The sequence below is a fragment of the Lissotriton helveticus genome, chromosome 7 (genome assembly GCF_964261635.1).
Source record: "Lissotriton helveticus chromosome 7, aLisHel1.1, whole genome shotgun sequence".
NCBI classification, from domain to species: Eukaryota; Metazoa; Chordata; class Amphibia; order Caudata; family Salamandridae; genus Lissotriton; species Lissotriton helveticus.
This window is the reverse complement of record NC_136068.1, coordinates 123,814,653-123,832,082: the sequence shown is the minus strand read 5'-3', so window position 1 is coordinate 123,832,082 and position 17,430 is coordinate 123,814,653. Positions and strand designations below refer to the sequence as shown.

The 17,430-nt window shown below is 44.3% G+C and overlaps 1 protein-coding gene across 2 annotated transcripts in view; it reads right to left on the bottom strand.

Moving 5' to 3' along the window:
* Positions 1-1,052: 1,052 nt before the first annotated feature.
* Positions 1,053-17,430, bottom strand: part of SAMD10 (sterile alpha motif domain containing 10) — a 106,136-nt gene continuing 89,758 nt past the window's right edge. The window contains exons 4-5 of one of the 2 annotated variants that reach the window (XM_078650434.1): positions 12,341-12,481; positions 1,053-2,277 (exon numbers count right to left, since the gene is read on the bottom strand). In XM_078650434.1, coding sequence (XP_078506560.1) covers positions 2,255-2,277; positions 12,341-12,481 — 164 coding nt within the window. In that variant the 3' untranslated portion in view covers positions 1,053-2,254. The remainder of the gene's footprint in view (positions 2,278-12,340; positions 12,482-17,430) is intronic. The other variant, XM_078650433.1, reaches the window with a different exon arrangement.

Here is a 17,430-nt window from a genome sequence, read left to right as displayed (position 1 = left end):
TGAAACATGTCGACCTAATGTTCTGTGTCATCATATCCACAAGACATTTTACTGTTTTTAACTCTGCCAAAGTACCCTCATAGTAAAAGTAGTTATGATCCAGAAGGCTTTTAATTCACTCATAATCCCTCGTCCTTAGCATAGGAGCTCTGCTTACAAACTACGTTAAGCCCACCCACTCACACTAGGTGCAGTGGGTGAGGACCCAATGATGAAGAATGGCACAGGTGGATACTTGTGAGTGAGGATCCCTCAAAAATATGCAAGAGCTGCCAGGATCCCACTAATTTACCTGAGTGCAGGTCCCTCATTCTCTAGGGATATACTAAGGCTCATGCAAGTAGTCTCTGGATATTAAGAGATCACGATAACTTAGGTTACCCCTCGCGACTGTAGTTATTTGTAACAGTCTGGGAGGCTGAGGGTTGCACCTTACGTAGCTTCTCAATCCCCTTTCTGGTTAAATAACTCTGAACAGAGACACTAAGATGCCTCGGAAGATTCTTATTTTTTATAGTTTATAATTGTCGGAGATGGGAAAAGTATGCTGCCATTATTAAGTGAATGTCAGTATTCTGCCCCTGTGGTGGCACTACACCCTGTCCAAAGAAGAGCTATGTGCCAGGCTGCATTCTACAAGATTAGTTCTCTGCTGTTGAGAATGGAGATGGCGACCCTCACAAACTGGACCCACAAAAACAAACCTTTCAGCTTCATGTGGCCTCTAAACAGAGTTCCACATGACAAGCAGCATCAAAAATGAGATTGCAACCATCAACTTACCATTCCCCCTTGAAACACGAATTTACCTCTATGGGAGGGCATCGGGGCATGGCGACCCTCGGTCAACTCTATAGGAGGTAGAATTCTGTCAGTGAATAAGCTACCAGTAACACAGTGGAAAGTGATATCCACCCAGCAAGCACTTTACAGAGTGAGTGATGGTGTACGTCAAGTTCCAGTGCTTGAGTGAGTGGGATGCGTGCAAGCAACTGAGCACATGAATGCGTTTTAAAACTAGGGCTTCATGAAAAGAGCTATGGGGGCTTGTCTAGTAGTGACAAATAAGCCAATGCAATCTCTGCCCAGACGGCTATGATGCATGCCCTACAGTAGAGGACAATCTATGAACAATGTCCTTCAGCAACTATCTCTGCATCATTTGGCTGACTCACCAGGTCCGCAGTCCTTATATGGATTGTGGAGAAGGGCATTTAAGGTAGCACCCTGCTGAACTCAGTTATTCAAGGACCACTGACATATTGGTCCACCCATCTACCACCTAGAGGGAAGACAGAGCAAGGTAAGTGGCAATGGAAGAAGTCATAAGGCGATGTTAAGGTGTAATGGCAATCTCATAAAAGGGAGTTGGAAGAAGAAGCCAGTGTGAGAACTCCAACAGTTCAGGAGCTTGACTGTGCAAGAAGACATAGAGGAAGACTGTTAAGGGGATATGCTCCAAGAGGCTCTTATGAAAGGACACAAGACACAGGACAAAGGAGATGAGGACATTCTGCCCTTTCCAAGAAGGGGTTTAACACCTCCCACACAGATACAGATGATGGCGGGCACTGCAGCCACAGTGAATAATATTAAATTTCAGAAGCCAAGAAGATTGCACAGGAGTCCAAGAGCGCTGCAGAACCCCCCCTCCCCAAGATAATAGATGATGGCGGGGACACTCCATCTGCCCCCACCCAATATCCAAGTATAAGGATGAAGCAAGCCAGGGAATCCCCTGGCATCACAGTGATAATCTACTGAGTGTGTCTACTGCACCATATTATACAGCTACTTTACCACAGTATGTACATAGAAGGACCCGTGCAGTTGGTTCTTCTTGCCCATGATCAGAAATGTCTGGCTATGTTGACGCTTAGGAGCCATGACTTCTGACCACGTCCTCTAGATCCACAAGCACTTCAGAAGTGGCTACTGTATTCCTCAAATCACTAGAATCCAGCAGCTGCACGTTGAGTGACACCATGATGGCTCAAGGCCGATGTCCAGACGCCAAAGGTGTGTTGTGCTCTCCATGTTGTCCTCCACTATTCATTGGCAAGTTGGGGTTTATCTCTTTAAGAGGAATGAGTTTGTTTAAAGTACTGCCTCTTGTCCCCCAAGAGTGACACAGGCCTTCTCGCCCCGTCTGGGCATGCCAATTGAAATTTAGCACCTCAAGTCTTCCCAGTTCATACCACAGGAGGTTCCACCTTCACAGTGCTGGGCTGAGTAACTGAACCGGAGTCCTTGGCTAGGGCACATTTCCATAGGAGGCTGGAAAAAGAAAGACAAAATAATATTAAATATACTGATAGCCCATGGGGCACTGAAGCGAATGATGAGTGCAAGGCACCAGAATGTTATCAGAATATTGTCTGACATAAACAATGTGTCCTTAAAGGTCATTATAGAAATTTTGCCCCACTAGAGTTACTCAAACAAAAGCCACACCCAAATAAGACGATACTTGTATAAATGATAACTAGGACAAAATATGTTAGACAATATTTTAGACTAGGCTATTCTGTCATATATCCTTGATGAGCAAACAAGCGCAGGCCGAAGGATGTCCAAGCAGACCACTAGCATTGAAATGGTTGGAGGAGAATGAAAAACAAAACAGTGAGCTTTGGTGTAAATGAGAGAGACATAAATACCTGTCTGGTGGCTGAATTTCAATATATGAAACCACAAAACCTGAAATCAATACCAGCTTCCCTACTTGTCCAAATTTTGTGATCCTAGACACATATTTTACTTAACAAAGCCTCCTTTTTTATTGTCACACTAGCTGTACCCGGCCACGCGTTGCTGTGGCTCTTTCTGGTTAAATGGAAGAGAAAGAAAAGAGTAAGAACACGTTTCTAATATGTTTAATTTCACAATGCTTGTGGGTATACAATAGGTTTTTGTGACTATTGTCTCCATGCGTCTCTTGTAGTTGTTGCGCAGCAAGCAAATCGATAGGGTCTGTTCGGCCTTAAATTATATAAACACATGCTAATGTTGCAAAGTGAACCAACTCCTCCCCTCTCCCTCCACTCACTTCCCGGTCTGCCATCCTGACACCAACTGTCCATCCTAATATATGTAGACTATTGTCTCTATGCGCCCTTTCTTAATGTTGCAAAGTGAACCAACTCCTCCCCCCTCCTTCCACCCACATTCCGGACTATTGTCTCTATGCGCCCTTTCTTAATGTTGCAAAGTGAACCAACTCCTCCCCCCTCCCTCCACCCACATTCCGGTCTGCCATCCTGACACCAACTGTCCATCCTAATATATGTAGACTATTGTCTCTATGCGTCCCTTGTAGTTGTTGAGCAGCAAGCAAATCGATAGCGTCTGTTCGGCCTTTCGATTAAAAACACACGCGTATTGGACACGCGCGTATTCAAATCCAACGTTTTGTATATATAAACACACGCTAATGTTGCAAAGTGAACCAACTCCTCCCCCTCCCTCCACCCACTGCCCAGTCTGCCATCCTCACACCAACTGTCCATCCTAATATATGTAGACTATTGTCTCTATGCGTCCTTTCTTAATGTTGCAAAGTGAACAAACTCCTCCCCCCTCCCTCCACCCACTTCCCGGTCTGCCATCCCGACACCAACTGTCCATCCTAATATATGTAGACTATTGTCTCTATGCGTCCCTTGTAGTTGTTGCGCAGCAACCAAATCAACAGGGTATGTTCGGCCTTTCGATTAAAAACATGCGTGTATTGGACACACGCGTATTCGAATCCAACGTTGTGTATATATAAACACGCTCTTAATCGAATCCAACGTTGTGTCAAAATTTTAAAGCAATCGGTGAAGAACTTTCGGAGATTTAAGATTTTGAGCAAACGAACATTTACATTTTTATGTGTCTGTTCGGGCTTTCGATTAAAAACATGCGCGTATTCGACACGCGCGTATTCGAATCCAACGTTGTGTAAATAAAAACACGCACGTATTCGAATCCCAAGCAATCGATGAAGAACTTTCGGAGATTTACGATTTTGAACAAACGAACATTTACATTTTTATTTATATAGATATGAGAGCACTTTTAAATACTTCAGTTCAGAATGTGCACTGTGCAAGCATTTATTATATTTGATTTAATAGATGTAATTGTTTTCCATCAATAATAAGAATCTAGGCCAGCTTTAGGGTTTGCATGACTACTGACTTGCCTCTTATGGCATTGTTGCTGGGGTTCGAGCCATGAATGTTTCTAAAAACTATCACTTCTAATAAATGTCTGTCTATGCAATGATATAACCTGATGCACTAAGGTGAAACAATTCTGCATGTTAAAGAAATACACTTTTTTGAATTCTGAAGAGTTGTGTCAATTTTTTAAATTATATATGTTACACGATATACATGCCAAATGTTTTAATGGCTCGCTTCAAAATTGGACACTAGGAGTTAAGACAGACCCAAGGCTCAGCTATGGCTTGGCTCACCCTGTTTATTTACCAGTGTGCCCTCTTCTATTTGTGACTTAGGCTTAGTTGATGGGGCCTTCAGTCACATGATAAAATGATTTGTAAAAAGCTTGAATTTGAAATATGGACCCCTGCCCACATGCATCATTTGACAAATCTGTCATCAAGGCTTTTTGTAGCAGAGACGAAGAAGAGTGTGTGCAGTGAAGTTGCATTTAAAATAACTGATCCAAGAGCAGGGACTCTAGTCTGTTGTTTCATATGTGACCGTAGTTATGAGTTCCCAAGAAGAACTAGCAGGTCCAGGTGGGACAAACAGGGGTGTAGCTTCAGTAGGGGTTCTTGGGGTACGACCCCCCTTAAATGCATTCCTAGTTTGGTAGTTGGGTCTGGGGGCCCGGAGTCCGGTCTGCTATGTATATGTGGATTTTTCTCATTGTTCTCATTTCACTAAAGAGATTTTAACTTGTTCATTTTTGGGATTGGGATATTAAATATATATAGTAACCCGTCTGCCAAAAAAGCAGCAAATCCGCACCCACAGGACTACTCCTTCAATAAGTGCAAATGTACTACTATTTGGAAAACACAAATATTGGCAGTAGTAGGCTTGGAAAGCTGCACCAGTCTCAAGTTTCCAGTTATACTACAGGCAGTCAAACACCCACAAGGTGATAGGATAAATGCTTGCAAATACTCTAATCAGTGGCAATGATTAAGGTAGCATTCCAACCTGATGTTTTTGACCACTGTGGCACTTTAGTCTGATGTCCGCCTAATGCAAATCAGTACTAACCCTGTTCCTCATAGAAATAGTCCATCCCGAACCATGATCATCCCACCTCTCTGCCCCGCAGCCCACTGCTTTGTTTAGTTGTGAAATCTGAGAATCACCCCATCTGAATCTCACTGACTAAGCTACACCCCTGCTTATTGCTGAACTGATGTGGAACATTTATCCATATATTTTATCTTATGTATTGCTGATATTCTTTATTGCATACAATGTTCATATCATTTGCATTAAATTAGCTTTTGGAAATGTGGCTATTTAAAATTTAATTGACTTTTAATGGTAATAATATTGTATCTATATTTTAAATTGGTATTATATACCAATTTCAAGTTTATAACAACTTTTATGATGTTATAGTATGGTACTATATTTACACGTACAGCTAAATATATTTACATTTACATTAAATTTGTTTCTATCTATGGATTATTTGCACTTATTTGGATTTATGTGACAGCCTACTCTAAATGTAAGTGCCCCCTCTAAAGGGGTTGTGTCTCAAGCATACTTCATCCTTTGCATGCTAGGGCACTTATTTGCCGCCTTCGTTGGTGCACTGTTGGCACTGACCTGTAGCACCGTGACGCGTTCCCTAATCCTATGAAGGTTAGATATGAGATGGACTGCCTGCAGGCTGGGACTCTTTCCTGTACAAATGATCATCATGCTCCTGGATCAAAGCATTGCACTTCATTCCATTCCGTTGATTCCTGTTATTGCTTCTTCCGCTCATCCATTCATGAATTATTCCAGTGGATAGTGATCACGCATTTTGTAGCTATTCAAAGTTATTCCATGCGTTGATGAAAACTTCTTCAGCATGATTGGGTTTGGACTCCACTTCAGAAAACAGCTAAAAAGTGTTTTCCTGTACCTACATCCCGGGGAACATCCTTTACAACGCGGATGTTACCCCGCAGTACTGTTACAACGCGTCTTTTACAATGCAAGTCGTAACCAAGACTTGCGCTGGAGGGCGCTCAAGGATAAGGAATAGTAGATTTACTATTCCAAGACCTTCCCTACTGTATGTGGGCTGGTGTTGGAATAGTAAATTTAACTATTCCTAAGTCTGCACCCCTACAGCGCAAGTCGTGGTAACGACTTGCGTTGTAAAAGACGCGTTGTAACGGTACGCGTGGTAATACCACGCGTTGTACCGTCATACATCCCTACATCCCCAACTCACACAGGCACAATGACCCTCTGCTTCATGCTTCTGCCAGTCACTATTTCTGTGTCCTTGCTCTAAACTGCTCTCACATTAGAATTCTGCTGGGGGCCTGTCTACTCAGTCAGTAACCAGTCTTTTGAAGAGATGTTCTGTTAAGGTGAACTGTCCTGCAACACTCACTGCTCTGAACTCATATGGGGCCCTTTAGTATTAGCATAGGTTTGCATTAGCAACCAATACATTTTTGGATAATGTCGCTTTATTTGGGAGAATTTATTCTCTTTGGGAATGGCAAGGTCTCTTCATATCCATCTATCCTGCCCTTCCCTCAGTCTACCCATTTCCATTCTCGGAGCTCAACCACGTCCCACGGGACCTATTCATCATTGTGTGCCGCTTGTCTCTTAACTGTCAGTAATCTGTCATTAAGCTTTCAAGATTTGACCTTTAGAACTGACCACAGTGTGCCAGGACAAGGCTTTCTCTACAGGAGTAGACACAGTACTCTAAATATGGCCTCTGGAACTGGACACAATACTTCAAATGAGACATCTACAACTAGATGGTGCTCTGAATGAGGTATCTACAACTAGTCAGTACTGTAGATGAGCCCTCCACTACTAGCCAGTACTCTAGATGAGCCCTTCACTACTAGTCAGTACTCTAGATGAGCCCTCCACTACTAGTTAGTACTCTAGATGAGCCTTCCAAAACTAGTCAATACTCTAGATGAGCCCTCCACTTCTAGTCAGTACTCTAGATGAACCCCCCACAACTAGTCAATACCCTAGATGAGCCCTCCACAACTAGTAAATACTCTAGTTGAGCCCTCCACAACTAGTAAATACTCTAGATGAGCCCTGCACAACTAGTAAATACTCTAGATGAGCCCTCCACAACTAGTCAGTACTCTAGATGAGCCCTCCACAACTAGTCAGTACTCTAGATGAGCCCACCACAACTAGTCAGTACTCTAGATGAACTCCCCACAACCAGTCAATACACTAGATGATCCCTCCACAACTAGTAAATACTCTAGATGAGCCCTCCACAACTAGACAATACTCTGAATAACTAGATACTATTCTAGATTTGCCTGCCACAACTAGATAGCACTCTACATATGGCCACCACAACAGGGCAAAATACTTTACATTTGATCCGCGGGAACAATACACCAGATGAACCTTTAAGGCTGCACACAGTACTCCAGCTGTGGCCTCCAAAGCAGAGCACAGTTCTCTGATCCCCAACCTCCGGAACAGGACAGACTACTGTGGGAGTTTGTAGCTGCAAAGCATTTTTCACCCTTTCAAAGAAGAGGCTGTTTGTTCCTGGTGAATCCTACAGTCGGATGACAAAATCCTTTTTAATGACAGTGATTTTGTTCGCTTTCTACTGTGTATTGAAGGACGTTCTGCAATATTGGCTGGATCAAGGTCTTGAGCACCAGGACTAATGTGATTGGCTGGGAGGAGTCATTTGGGTAGTACGTTCCTGATGGGATTGGACAGTGCCCTCAAGCTGGAAGATGAGCTGAGGGTCATCAGCATAGTTGTAGAATCTACAACCACAACTAGCCAGGGCTGAGATCAATGGGCAAATGTGAACATTATAAAAGTAAACCAGATATTGCTGAGCCCTGGAGGACCCCACAGATGACATGGGTCTTAGAAGAACAAAAAGGGCCTAACTGCTCTTTCTGTGTGAAGGAAGAAGGATATCCAATTCAGAGCCTGACCTGATAGACCAACTTTCTTCAGACAATTCAGCTGAATTGCATGGTTGATAACATCGAGGGCAGCTGATAGATCTAGGAGAACTAGCACGGGCACATGTCCTGAATACTCCCATCGAAGATCATCAAGGACAGAAAGCACCACTGCTTCTGTACTGTGGGCTAGGCGCAAACCAGTCTGCAATGGATGAAGAAAGTTGGATGAATAAAGTAAGCAGCTTTGCTATTAAGTAAAAAAAACTTTCAAAAATGATGGCTGGAGAGCGGAGAATTGAAATGAGGCAGTAACTTTTCAGCAGGTTAGGACCGTCACCCGGCTTCTTCAGCGACGGAAGTGTCACAGCAGCTTTTAACCTATCAGTGACAATGGCCTGAGCGAGTGACTCATTCAAATGGTCTACCAGAGGTTGGCCGTTATGATAATGAGCTCGTATAATGGTAGGGTGGCCGGGAGACAGATTATGCATAAGAAAAATCTGAGTCTCATGCTGAAGCTGTGGACACTGAAACAAGGGGTTTGAATTGATGGTGCCACAGTGCACATTCTTACCAGGTTTTTGAGGCAGAGAAGTGGTAGGAATGCTATTCGTAATTGATTTAATTTTCTCACTGAAAAGTGCTGAGTGCATCTCACAGCGTTTGAGAGGGTTCTATTTCCCAGGTTACTCCCTTGGAACAAATAAGTTCATTTAATATCTTAAAAGGTTCCTTCTGTTTATTTGCCACAAAATTAAGGCTATTAGAATAAAAAGAGATTGTGGTGGTGAGGAGCATGCTTTTATGCTTCCTCAAACCCTCCCTAAAGAATTTTCTTTTTAAAGTGCCATCGCTCTTACACCCCTGCCTTTCGAGGTGGAGTAGCTAGAGCTTTGCCGCTTTCGCCATTGAACTACAAAGCATGATTAGAAAGAGGCTGCATCATTTGAGTACGTTATGGGACATATACATCATGGGCGTGCTGCAACCAGTTAAAAAAGCCCACAGATGTCTGTTCAACAAAGGCCTTGAAGACTGGGAAGGTTTCACAGTGGGTATTAACTATTTCCTGGTTATTCATCCTGCTCCAGGTGCGGAAGTTGCTTGGGTATACATTACTCAATGCAGCGCTGGTCCACAGAAATACTGCAAATATAATGTTGTGATCTGATCATAGGCAAGGGAGGACCGAGACCTTCGTTATAGGTGTGTTGTGTGACAATACCAAATCCAATGCATGCCCCTTATTTGTACCTGTTGCACAAATGATAAAGAAGACATGAGGTCCAAGAACTCTTTGTCCTTGGAATTTGTGGGTGGTTGTTGACCCAAAAGTTAAAATCCCCAACGACCAACAGATGGTTGTAAGAGGTACCAAGGCCGCCTATTAATTAAAGAAATACTCAGTAAGGATGGGCATGCAGTGCGGTGGCCTACATACGACCATACACACTAGACAGCAAAAGGGAATTACATTTCTACATAATGTCAACTTAAGGAACAGTGGTACAGATCACAACAGACGAGTTAAGGGCATAACAGGGGATAATGGCAATCCCAATACCCATTTTGTGGGAGCCTCTATTAGTGTTAAAAATGATACACGGAAAGGGTAACAGCTCCAAAATATCAAGCAAAGACAACTGCTCCAGCCAGGTTTTTGTAAGACAGAGTATGTCCAGTGAGTTGTATTGTATTGTATTGTATCTAGATTTATATAGCGCAAAACTGTCACCCTGCGGGTATCCTGGCGCTGCACCTTGCCCAGATGACACTAGGCAGAACAGATATCCTATACACTGTTTCCAAAAGTTCTCCAGCAAGTTATAGATTTCAGTGCTATGTTTACTGGTGGATCTGAGGGGAGCAATATGTAGGGAATGAGAGGAGTGACAAACAGAGGAAGGGAGTTGGACAGAGAACATGGTGAGGCAGGGACCGAAGAACACTCCACAGGGGAAGGGTTTCCAAGTAAACCTGCTCTCCACAAGGTCTCAGTGACCTTTTGATCAAGGAAAGGACTGACCTGTTGTAAATTGCAAAGTTCCAAATCTGAATAGTAAAGAAAATGGGCAGGGTTCTTGGCCCCTGATCCCGGTTGGGCGCAGACTTTAATGTACCTTTGGCATGCCCACATGTGCTATCCTGCACTTTGATTGGGCTCCTAGTTAGCAGCCATAAAGAACTTTCAAGATGGCGACCAAAAACAATCCAAATAGAGCAAGATAAAGCAGTGAAAACAAACTTTTTAAAGCACACAGTCAAAAACTAGTTTCTAAACTGGAATAACATGAATTACCCAATCTTCATATGTGACAAACTACTAAAACTGGGTACCCATGAGTGCTCCTCATCCAGAAAATACTTTAGTGCCTTGTCAGTGGTACTAGGTGGTATAATACACGCTAAAACAGTACAATACAGAAATATCTGTTTCCGAGACCCGTCTTTGCCACTCCCTGTCTTGGAACATGCCATCCACTCTTCCATGTATTTACCTGTTGCCTGTTTTCACCCATCTCATTCTGTCCCCTTTAAAATCAACCCATCCTGTCATCAGTCCCATGTCTTTGCCCCATCTCGCTGCCCTTTACTGTCTTCACTCCCCTGTCTTCATTGCCTTGTCTCCACCCTATTCTCCTCCCTACCTCTCCCCACCTATCCTTGGCTTAACGCTTCCTTGTCTCTGCCCCCCGATTGCACCCCTCTGTGTCCGTCCCAGCCTGCCCCACTCTTTGTCTTCAACCCAGGCTCTACTCATCCCTGTCGCCAACCCATGCCTTTGTCCACTCCCTTTCCCTGGTCTCTTCTCCCTGCCTCCACCTCTCCATTTCTATACCGCTTCTTGTACCCAACCCCTGTCTTATCCACCATCTCTATCCTTTCAATCCTACTGAATCCACTCCCATCTTTGCTCCTTCATAGCTACAACCTTCTCTGCCACCAAACCTCCATGCCTCTACCTTCCTCTGTTTCCACACATCCTTTTTGTCACCAACTCTCATTGTCCACCCAGTCTTTTAGTCTCCACCACTCTTATCCTGCCCCACATCTCTATTCTCCATCCCTCCTTCAATCCAGTCATGTCTCTTTATCTGCACCCCTCTTAGTATTCAGCCCCGTTTATTCGTGTCTCCACCAGTCCTTTTCTCCAGCCACCTGTCTCTTTGTCCCTGTCTCTCTCTTCACTCCATACTATTGCCATCCTTCCTCTGTATTCAGCACACCTTATCCCCAGCTCCACTCAGGCTCTGCTCCTGTCTGTCTACTTCTTGCATCCTGCCCCTACTGTGTGTGCCCCTCAGGAAACCCCAGGCTCCAGCCCCCTTTCTTCGTTCCTTCGTGTCTCCACCTGTCCTTTTCTCCAGCCACCTGTATCTCTATCTCTCTTCACTCCATACTGTCTCCACCCTTCCTTTGTGTTCAGTTCGGCACTCCTTATCCCACCTCCATTCAGGCTCTGCTCCTGTATGTCCACTTCCTGTATCCTGCCCCTACTGTCTGCGCCCTAGGCTCCAGGCCTACTTCCAGTGTCCAGTTCCTTTCTTCAGGGCCGATTCACAGAACTAATCTGAGACAAAATCCTAAACGTACTACTTTTGGTATTCACAGAAGGCATTTAATAGTAGTAAAGTTAGTATTTTGTCTTAAATTTGGATTTCGTCTTAAATTAGGATTTTGTCTTATGTTAGGATTTTGTCTTAAGTTAGGATTTTGTCTTAAGTTAGTATTTTGTCTTAAGTTAGAATTTTGTCTTAAGTTAAGATTTTGTTTTAAGACCCAAATTTAAGACAAAATCCTAATTTAAGACACAATCCTAATTTATGACAAAATCCAAACTTAAGACAAAATCCTAATTTAAAACAAAATACTAACTGAAGACAAAATACTAACTTAAGACAAAATACTCACTTTACTACTACTAAATGCCTTCTGTGAATACCAAAAGTACTAAGTTTAGGATATTGTCTCAGATTCGTTCTGTGAATCGGCCCCTTCATTCTTTTGTGTCTCCATCCACACTTTTCTCCAGCCTTTGTCTCTCCACACTGTCTCCATCCTTCCTTTCTGTCCAGCCGCCTTATCCCCACCTCCATTCAAGCTTTGCTCTGGTCTGTCCACTCCTAGTATCCTGCCCCAGCTCCCTGTGCCCCTGGCTCCAGCCCTACTTGTCTCCAGCCCCCTTCTCTCTAGGCCACCCTCCCATACCTTGGCTGAGTAGCTGTAAGTTCCGGACCTCCTCTCGCACCTGCAGTTGGAGCACCTGTTGAAGCACTTCCTGCCGCTGGAACTCATGGGTAATTCCCATCCTCTGGAGCTTCTCCGCATTTAGCCGCAGCAGAGCCCGACCTGGTGCCAGCAGGAAAGAGAGAGAGAGAGGGCCGGTTATACCTACTACTAGCACACAGCCTCACTCCAACCTCACCACAGTTTCACGAGTTTCTAACCCGCCTAAGTACAGCTTCAACTTGAAACAGATGAAAAATGGCTAGGTATAACAGGCGCACTCTACCACAGTTTTAAAGTACAGAGAATAAAATATATAATTTTTGTAAAAGTCCAGCTGGTGAACCAGGAGAGGAGGCCAACCATTCCCTCTCAAAGAGGACAGAGTCCAGAAATTATAATAAGAGTTTCTCTAAGTCCACAGAATGTCAAACCGAGCTCGCGGTTTCAGAAGTATTTTATTCCATCGTCTTCAAGAGATGCCCATATGCCAACACGTGTTTCGTCTAAAGCTGTTTCAGTCACAGCAGACTTCATCAGGGCAATGCATCTACAACACAAACATTTTACTTGATCAGGAGGAGTCACGTTCTGTATTACTATTCTAACCGTCACGTGGGCCTGTCGACCCTCAAACTTCACAAAAGAGTGTACATTTATTCAGAAAGATTTTGTGCTTTCAGTTGGTAGTATTTAAACTAACCGTAGGAAAGCCTATAAGTCAAGAGTATCTCGGTCTCATCCTACCCAAAACTGTGTAATGTTATATAAAGGGTAAAAGCATGCAGTGCCATGTGATATTTATAAAACTTCATGAATTGGTGGGAGGAAGACAATCTTATACTCACTATGTCAACTAGAATGAAGTATAGTTCTAATCCAAAGTATCAGACGCAAATGTAATAGTTTACGTTTGCGTCTGATACCCGACAGACACGGGTGATAGTTAGAATACTAATACAGAACGTGACTCCTCAAGTAAAGTGTTTGTGTTGTAGGTGCATTGACCTGATGAAGTCTACTGTGACTGAAACAGCTTTAGACGAAGCACGTGTTGGCATAAGGGCATCTCTTGAAGACGATGGAATAAAAGACTTCTGAAACCGCGACCTCAGTTTGAAATTCTGTGTGCTTGGAGAAACTGTGATTAAGTACATCTTCAACTGAACCTCAACAGAATTGAGACAAAGCTTCATCGCAGACTTCACCAGTCTCAGTACTACTTGCAACCGGTTGCCTGTCAACCCATTAATTATTTTTAAATATGCATTTTTATTTAATGTTGAGGTGTCAACATCCTTTTCTCACACTTGTTATCAGCTGTAATAGACCTTCTCACACTAGCCCAAATTGCAAGCAAAACTTTGAGGGGGGTGAGTCCAGCCGAACAATCCTTGACTGAACACCTCAGAGCTGACCTTCAACACCTCTGATGTGCTAAAGGGGTAAGATCTTGGAACTAGAGTCTGGATGTCAGGGTGGGGTCTTGTGCTGCAACCTGGGCAGCCTTTCACAGACTGGTCTGTCAATCATAAACATCTGGTTCTGAGGTAGAAGGAAGTCTGACATTGCAGTCTAGAGTAAAACACCAGAGCCTGTGAGCTCTGGAACGTTCTGGCAGCTCGGACAAGGTTACGGTTAAAGCCATGGACATAATTTAGGGGTCGCAGCTGCGACCTCTGGCTTGCCCTTTGCTACCCCTAGCACTGCCTTTATGACCCCTGGCCTCAGAGTGGCAAATTCAGTGCCAGGAATATATGGACAACTGGGGCGCTACTCTTCTTAATTTTCTTCCAATTGTTCATTACACTAGTGGTGAATAAATAGAATATATTATTCACTAATAGTGTAATAAAAAGGGAGTACAATAAGCTGGAATATGCCCTTCCATGGCAGCTGAGGTAAGTAAAAATGCTTTTAAATGTATGTTGTGTGCACGCTTGCAGGTGAGAGTGTGTTTATGTGTGAGAGAGTGTATATGTGTGAATTTGTGTGCATGTGTAAGTATGTGTGTGTGAGTGAAAGTGGAAGTCACAGGGCATGTGATGTCACTTTCTCTACTCCTGGAATTTCAGTGAATTGACGTCCACGGTTAATGCCCTGGTGTTCCTGTACAATCGAGGGCGTCGGTGTTGGGCCCCCTGCTGTATCCTTTGGACTCTTTCACAGAGTGGCCTCTCAGTCAGTCCGAAGTGCCATGTAGGATATTTGTCCATCAGATGCAGTCTGAGCAGTATATTTGGAGTCTTGGCACTTTTAATAAGTTTGTTATCTGTCCATATAGTCTAGACAGAGGTTGGGTCCTCTTGGACTGTAGCTGTCTCTTAGTCTGCAGGATGACATCCACATCACTGAGCTCTTGCAATGCGGCCCATTTATTTTTCGGACAGAATTCAGACATAATTTGTACTGCGCTGCTAATCACCTGTGAGGATATCCAGGCGCTGGGTTGCAGGGCTCAGAGGAAAAGCCAGATCTGGAGTCTTTTCCTGAATTCTGCCAGCAAGGGTGATGTCCAGAGTTGGAGGGGAAGGCCATTCCAGGACTTGGCCATGAGGTAGGAGAAAGAACGGCCTCTGCTGCGGCTTCGGTGGATGTGCAAGGTCTGTCCGAGAGCGCCGGAGCGAAGGCCTTTGAATGGCTGGTGGAGGTTCAGGCGGTGGTTGATGTATGCTGGTACTGGTCATGGAGGGCTTTGTATGTGTGGTTAATATCTTGCATTGGCATCTCTTTTGGACGGGGAGCCAGTGGAGGTTCCTAAAGTGGGGGGGAGATATGGATCAGTTTGAGGATCAGTCTGGCTGCTGAGTTCTGTATCATCTGTAGTCTCCTCGTGAGTTCGTTTGTGGTTCCTGAACACAGTGCATTGCCATAGTCCAGTCTGCTAGTGACTGGGGCTTGAGTGTTGGTTCTCCTTGTGGCGATGGGAAACCATTTGAAAACTCTTTTGAGCATGTGGAGGGTGTGGAAGCAGGCGAAGGTGACTACGTTGATCTGTCGCTTCATGGTGAGCTTGCTGTCCAGGATGATGCTGAGATTGCGGGCATGATCTGTGGGTGTGAGAGTGATAGTGGGTCTGAGTTTAGCGGGCCGCCGTTTGTTGTTCCAAAGAGAGGCGTTGTTGCCGATGGTCAGCACTTCAGTCTTGTCAGTGTTGAGCTTCAGACAGTTGTTCTTCATCCAGTCAGTGACGTTCTTCATGCAGTTGTTGAAGTTGGTCTTTGGGGTGACTTGGTGTGCTTAGAGCGAGAGGATGAGCTGGGTGTTGTCGGCAAAGGATATGATGATGATGTTGTGGGTTTTGGCGATGTCAGCTAGAGGTGTCATGTAGGAGTTGAAGACGGTGGGGCTGAGGGATGATCCTTGAAGTATGCTGCAAATGGTGCTCTTGGGTTCTCAGGTGAAGGGAGGTAGGTGGATTCTCTGAGTTTGTCCCGTGAAGGACGATGCGGTCCATCTTTGGGTATCTCCTTCTGTGCCGATGTGGTGCAGTCTCTTGATGAGTGTGTGGTCGGATACGGTATCGAACCCTGCGGAGAGATTGAGGAGGATCAGAGCCGCCAATTCTCCTCTGTCGAGCAGGGTGTGGATATCATCAATGGTGGCGATCAGGGCGGTTTCGGTGCTGAGGTAGGTGCAGAACCCGGATTGGGATGCGTCAAGCAGGTTGTTTCTCCTCAGATGTTCAGTAAGCTGCTGGTTGATGGCCTTCTCGAGAACTTTGGAGGGGAAAGGGAACAGCGAGATGGGGTGGTAGTTATGAAGTGCGCTTGGGTCAGCAGAGGGTTTCTTGAGGTAAGGTCTGACTTCTGCGTGTTTCCATGCGTCGGACAACGTGGCTGTGGTGATGGGTGGGTTGAGGACGATGATGAGTTGGCGGCTGGTGTCCTGGCCTCCATTGTTGAAGAGGTGTTGGGGCAGGGTTCTGTTGGTGCTCCTGAGTGAATGGAGTTCATGATGGATATGGTGTTGTGTTTGGTGAGCTGTTCCTTTGCCTTGAATGGCTGATCGGGGGAGGCTTTGTTGGAGTGAAGAGATGGAGGTCAGTGGGTTGGGGCTCAAAGTTCTTGTAGATGCTGGATATCTTGTCACAGAGTTCTTGTGAGGGAGGGCTCATGTTTTCGGTGGCCTTCGGGGAGGGAAACTCTCTGACAATGCTGAAGAGTTCCTTGGTGTGGTTGGTACTTGCTTCTCTGTGGTTTGCTAGGGCATCTTTTATCGCATCTGTGAGTCGTTGGGGCTATTTGTTGAGGGCTGACTTGAAAGTGGCTGTCTGTAGTGTGTCTGTTGGTGCACCATCTTCTTTCCAGCTGTTTGGAGCAGCATTTCTTGTCCTGAGTTCTGGTCTGTACCAGCTGGCTTGTTAGATGGATCTGCAGGTCTTGGCTTGTTTGATCAGAACGACTCAGACTGCAGCACTGGTGATCCAGGTGGTGAAGTTCTGAACTACTTGTTCCATGTTGTTTGCAGGGTCAGACTGGGTGGTGGTGAGGACGTCCATCCCATTTTGTACTTGACATTCTGACATACAAGCAGTTTATGAGAGTTGTTAGCTTTGTTCATTCTGTCATTTTATTGTTTGACCTTGCATGATATTTTATTGGGAACATGATTATAAAAATGTCTTGCTTGAGAAATAATGATCATGATAATGGTGCTCGATTACTTTGTTGGCAAAGAAAAGTGTATTTTTTATATTCTTTGATTCTATGGAATGTAAGCCTAAAACAAATCATATTTATTGAATGTTAACAACACAACTGTGGCTGACCAAGGTTTCGCACTATAAATTTCAGTGTCGGGTTGTCAGTATGACATTGTGCACATTACCATCCGGAGCTGGCCACAAAAAGCTCCACTGTCAAGACATAAATCAAATTTTATGGAGAAGGATGGTGCACCAGAATTAGCAGTCCAAAGAAGCTGTAGTATTTTTGAAAAAAGTCCTTTATTATTTTCAATCTTTAAAAAGGCCTTTTTAAAGATTGAAAATAATAAAGGACTTTTTTCAAAAATACTACAGCTTCTTTGGACTGCTAATTCTGGTGCACCATCCTTCTCCATAAAATCAT